At 43.3% G+C, this 5252-nt stretch overlaps 1 protein-coding gene across 1 annotated transcript in view; it reads right to left on the bottom strand.

The window, feature by feature from the left end:
• csnk1g2b (casein kinase 1, gamma 2b) overlaps window positions 1–5252 on the bottom strand; it is a gene marked incomplete at its 5' end in the record, with an annotated part of 29515 nt that overhangs the window by 6858 nt on the left and 17405 nt on the right. Inside the window, 2 exon segments of the mRNA XM_035653283.1 lie at window positions 664–749; window positions 1435–1669. Of these exon segments, the coding sequence (XP_035509176.1) occupies window positions 664–749; window positions 1435–1669 (321 nt within the window).

Here is a 5252-nt window from a genome sequence, read left to right as displayed (position 1 = left end):
ATTCTCATTTGATACCAGATTCAGTGTGAAATGGTTACAGTCCTGAAGTGACAAAAAATGTCTATCTAGAGTGATGTAAAAGTCATTCTGATATGTCTGTTCACACTGAGATCACATTACAAAGAATCAGACCTGAATCTGATCGTGACCACATATTAAAGTGGCACAAATCAGAATAAAAAACAGACAGATTCCATGTGATTTGGACTCTGTCATGAAACCTCAGATCTGAGTCACATGAGCAAATAAATCAGATTTGGCTCACTTTGGCCTACAGTCTGAACGTGGACTAACAGACTTTGCACAGGGAACACCCTGTCATTTAGACTTGAGCACCTCATTCCTGTCTGTGAATTATCACCACAGGTAATATCAAGTTTGTGTTAAGCAACAGCAAATTGAACAACAAAGAGGTCTCAACAGCTTCTGTGAGTGACACAGACGGAGCTTATTAGTCTCTCAGGTTCAACAAATAATGTAATGTAGTCTGTACATTGTACTGTACTCAGTGCCGAAGGTCATGTGGATGAAAGGTATGAAAGAGGTACCGTACTGAGGAGTGCAGCAGGAAAAAGGTACATCTCTATACTAAGCATGGCAGGAATCTGATGTAAATCAGTATGTACCAATATTTGGATGATCCCAAACAATACGCTACAGTACCTTTAGGCCCTGCCAGGGGAGGCTACCTCTGAGGAAGTACATAAACATGTGACCCAGCGCCTCCAAATCATCCCTTCTGCTTTGCTCTGGAATAGACAGAATAAGATGAAATTAGGTTAACAAGGGAAACAAATTCATCTTATAAGCAGGTGCCAAGGTTGACCAGCAACTGGGTAATAGGAAATACAGCACAGCACAATTATCCAGGAGTTATAATTAACCATGTACAGTATAAAAAGAACATGATTAAGCCACAGAGCAGGGGGGCAATCCTGTGCCATGGAGAGGTGGCAGTCTGCAGGTTTTTATTCCAGCCAAACACTCCACCCACTGATTAGCACGACAAGTAGGGGGGAAGAACTAATCAGTGAAATCCCCTCCTGAGGTGACTGGTTGGACTGAAAACATGCAGAGTGTTGAGTCTGCATGGCACATGGTTGGCCACCCCTCACATAGAGGAAAAACAACAGAATAAAGAGGAGATGCTTCAAAATACTCAGAGACATGCAGCTATATGTAAGAGTAGTAATTTATGAAAGACAGAAAAATGTACACAGAAGCCGGAAGTCACACAGCTGACCTCAAGAAACACCATAGCTACGGTTTCCAATGGTTAAATGTAAATGTAAAATCAACGGTATTTGTTTATAATGCTGTGTACATGTAGCTGATGTATTTGTACAAATACAGTTACAACATCTCCATTAAAGCTTGCCTATGCTAATTCAAAGGGAAGATCAAACCACAGCCGTGTCCCTAAGACTTCCTTACCCTTTCCCAAGTGTGTGTTAATGCTCATGTAGCGTGCCGTCCCAGTCAGACTCTTGTGCTCCCGGTAGGGGATGTGTTTTTTGGTCTCGGGGTCTATGTACTCTTTGGCCAGACCAAAGTCAATGATGTGGATGGTATGCTGCCTCTTGCTTCCTGGCCGCCCAACCAGGAAGTTTTCTGGCTTCACATCTCTGTATATCAGACTCTTGGTGTGGACGTACTCCATCCGTGTTATCTACAAGTAAAATAGATCAAGATTAGTATTTCAAATTTTAAATTGCTCATCAATCTGGGCTATTTTCCACATCAAGAAACAAAACTATTCTCATGAAAACAAGTATAAACTATGATTAACATATTCAATTTGGAATACATTCCCTACTTTTAAGACTTTTTCATCGTTATTGATTATTATTTTATGTGATTTGTATGTGGATACTTGTTGTTGTGTTGTTGTTGTTGTTGTGTGTTGCGTTGTTATTATTATATATTTATTATTGGGCATCTTTGCCTTTATTGGACAGTTGGAGCAAGGGGGCGAAGGGCATCCCGGCTGCGAACTGAACCCGGTGACAGCCTGGAGTTACAAGCTTCCTGGAAACTCAAAGTAGTTCACACGAAGGCTTAAGATAATGATTGTTTTTAGGCTGTGGCGGAGCATATAAACATCGTTACTTTTATTCTTTTTCCCTTCACCAAAACCCACAAACCTTTTTTTTCACCTTGCCTTTGCATACAACACCTTACTTATCGTACCTAAATCTACTACAAAGAAATGCATTCAAAGCTGTCTATAATTTCTGTAGAGTTGCAATCACAAAAGCAAGCAATATCTAAATATATGGCCTGCTCCTCCTCTTTCAGGCCTTACCAGCTGGTCATGGCTATCATTCGGAGACGTTTCTTGAGGGAGAAGGTGCCGATCACAGGAGGCCAACACGGGGGGTCCTCTAGACTGGGCCGAGCAGCTCCAGCACCAGTGGCATTGTACTTTCCCAGCAAAATGGACCAAAGTAGTGACACCTGAGGGGATCCCCTTCTGCGCCGCGCGGCGGCCGGGTGAACATCACACACAAATAGAAGTTAGTGGATTTTTGTAAAAACATTGTCCGGCCCTGTTAATGTGAAATGCAACAACAGGTAGTAACATTGGTTGTTATGCTCGACAGAAATAACGATTGTGTGGGAGGAAGATTAATCACTGACACCACACAAGCAGTGACGAACTACACTTTTCAGTTCTCTTCCCTCAACAGGTTTGCTCAGGAAACAGGCTGGCTCGCGAGTTTCGCTTCTCCCCTCCCGAAGCTAGGACTTAAAGGGACGAAGGCGTGTCTAAAAAAACACCAGTGACGCTGAAGCAGGCACAGCTGACGGCCCAACTGCTAAATAGCCTTTCTACAAGAAAACCACCGACACCCATATATCGATGGTAATGTGATGATTCTGAAGAATGTGATGGATCACACCGGGCAGGACTATCTTTATGTCTCTGATCAGCTTGTTGTCTTGAAGGCATGCAAACTGGGCGTGTAAGCGCACTCAAAGCAGTCACAGTTAAAGTATTAAATAAATAAAAAGTAATAAATCTATCTATATCAGGGGCAAATCTTTAATTTCTTAAACAATTTCGGTACCAAAGTTGGTGCTTGAAGAACACAAAAACCAAGCAGTTCCCACAGTGACCTAAAGCTGCTGCCTCCTCACATTTGCTGGGCTACAGACTGAACAAGCTTTGTCACCAACAAAAGTTTAACTGCTGGAGGGGGGCCCGCAGAGCGAAACCAGGCATTCACTATTTCAGTCTACAAAAACGATGCAACAGCTCACTGGAAAGAAAAGATAAGTAGTGTTTGTCGAGCCCTCCTCAGTTAACATTGACAGAGGCATTTTGATGACTGCGACACATTTTTTACATGAGCATCCATTGACTTCTGTTTTGAAGCTCTTCTTTCATGATCAAAAGGCCAGCAGTCTTCAAGGTTCCACCGTCCTTTCTTCTTCCAGGTCTAATGTCCTCGTCAAATGGGTTCCCTGCCAACCTGGTAGCCACGCCAGGAAACTCTAAACCATCTGTACCAAAAGCCCCAATATGTCTACACATCAGGGCATCTCCCTGAACAGCTCACTAACCATGAGATACCACATCAAGTGCTTGCTACAACAGCCAGGCCACACAGCCACGGAGAGGAAAGAGTGACACAGGACAGATAGAAAAGGAGTCAGTGAGATTAAGGATACAGATTAAAAACGGACAGGAGATGGACCCGGAGAACCGGAAAGCAGCATTTGTACGTGTACTTGTTGTAATAGAATTAATGCCAGTGGGTGAGTGGAGATTGAACTGGACAGTCGAGAAAAAATTGGCAGGGCAGCTGGGGTGTGCATTAGAGTAAAAAAGTCTTGATTGTGTGTTGTTGTGTTGTGTGTTTGTGTGCGTGTGTGTGTGTGTGTGTGCGTGTAGGTGTGTGTGTGTGTGGTTTGTGTGTAGTGTGTGTCGTGGGTGTGTGTAGGCAAAGAAGAGAATGATAGAGGTGAAGAGATGAGATAAATGAGAGAATGTGAAATGAATATAGATTATGAGAAGAATAAAATAAAGAACAGTATCAACGCCTTTTACCTGACCACTCCTCAACATCAGCCCAGAGCTTCAAAGCACAGTCATCCGAAGAGGAAAGCACACAGTGTATTATAATCTGCTGCTGGTGGATGTGAGTGAAGATTGGTGCTCAGAGCAGCAGTAAGCACCAATCTAGAAATGGCTGCTGGTAAAAGCCCAGAGCACACTTTTGGGGTGAGACTATGTCAGACAGCAGCACATTTTCTTTGTAACAGCCAAGACTGAGCACTTCAAAAGCAAAAGAATGATGAAGCATGACTGCGAATCATCATCCTGATCCGACGACACTTTTGTTCTCTTTAAAAGCTGAAGGCCAAACAAACCATTTCAGCTGTTCAGTGACATCAAACTGAATCACTGTTTGTAATTCTAACCATTATGTGAAGTCATATAAAACAAAAATACATCCAACTGTGTTCAGCATTGTGGGATATGCTCTGGCTTTCACTTCAAGCCAATCACAGCGGTGCTCTGACCCCCGCTGTTTTGACAATTTGAAGAGAATCCAACCTATTGTATCTGCAGGCACTCACAGTAATAGGGAAGGCTGCATCATGGCAGCTGAAGACAGTGCTGCCCTAGAATGAAATGTCAGAGTTAAGGACCAAAAAGGGAAGAGAGGAGATGGCCAGAGAGGAGGAGAGGACAGGGAATGCATATTAAAGATTGGGATTATGGAGTGGAGAGCACTGAGTGAGGAAGAGGAAGAGGAGGAGGAGAGGAAGGAGGAGAGGAGGAGGAGGAGGAGGAGTTAGAGGAGCGACGAGGAGGACGAGGAGGAGGAGTGACTTCCATTAGGCCCAGTGCTCTGGAGATGTTCTCACAAGGCTAAAATGTGATCAGCACTTGTGCTTGCACAGACAGAGCCTGGAGCTACAAATGCAACATAGCAACAATCCCACAAGACACCACAGGGCTGAACACTAGTAAGAGGGGGGGATAAAACATCAATACTTGTTTTTATTAAAGTAAATAATTGATTCTACCAGATATTTGCAGCTTTTAACCTCTGCAGCTTCTCAAGAGTTCACTCAGAAGCGGCAGTTGACGTGAAAAACTAGGGCAGTTGTTCCATTTTCTCCAACTCATCACAGCTTTCTCTTCGTGCGCTGCGTGCAAAACTAGTAATAACAGGTAGGCTAAATCAAGTTAGGCCGTTGTAAACTGACAATTTATGAGATAAGATATTCCTTTAATA

This window comes from Morone saxatilis, unplaced genomic scaffold, assembly GCF_004916995.1.
Source record: "Morone saxatilis isolate NCDOM2014 unplaced genomic scaffold, NCSU_SB_2.0 Contig12, whole genome shotgun sequence".
Lineage (NCBI taxonomy): Eukaryota > Metazoa > Chordata > Actinopteri > Moronidae > Morone > Morone saxatilis.
The sequence above is the reverse complement of the archived record's forward strand: the minus strand, read 5'-3'. Positions and strand labels throughout refer to the sequence as shown.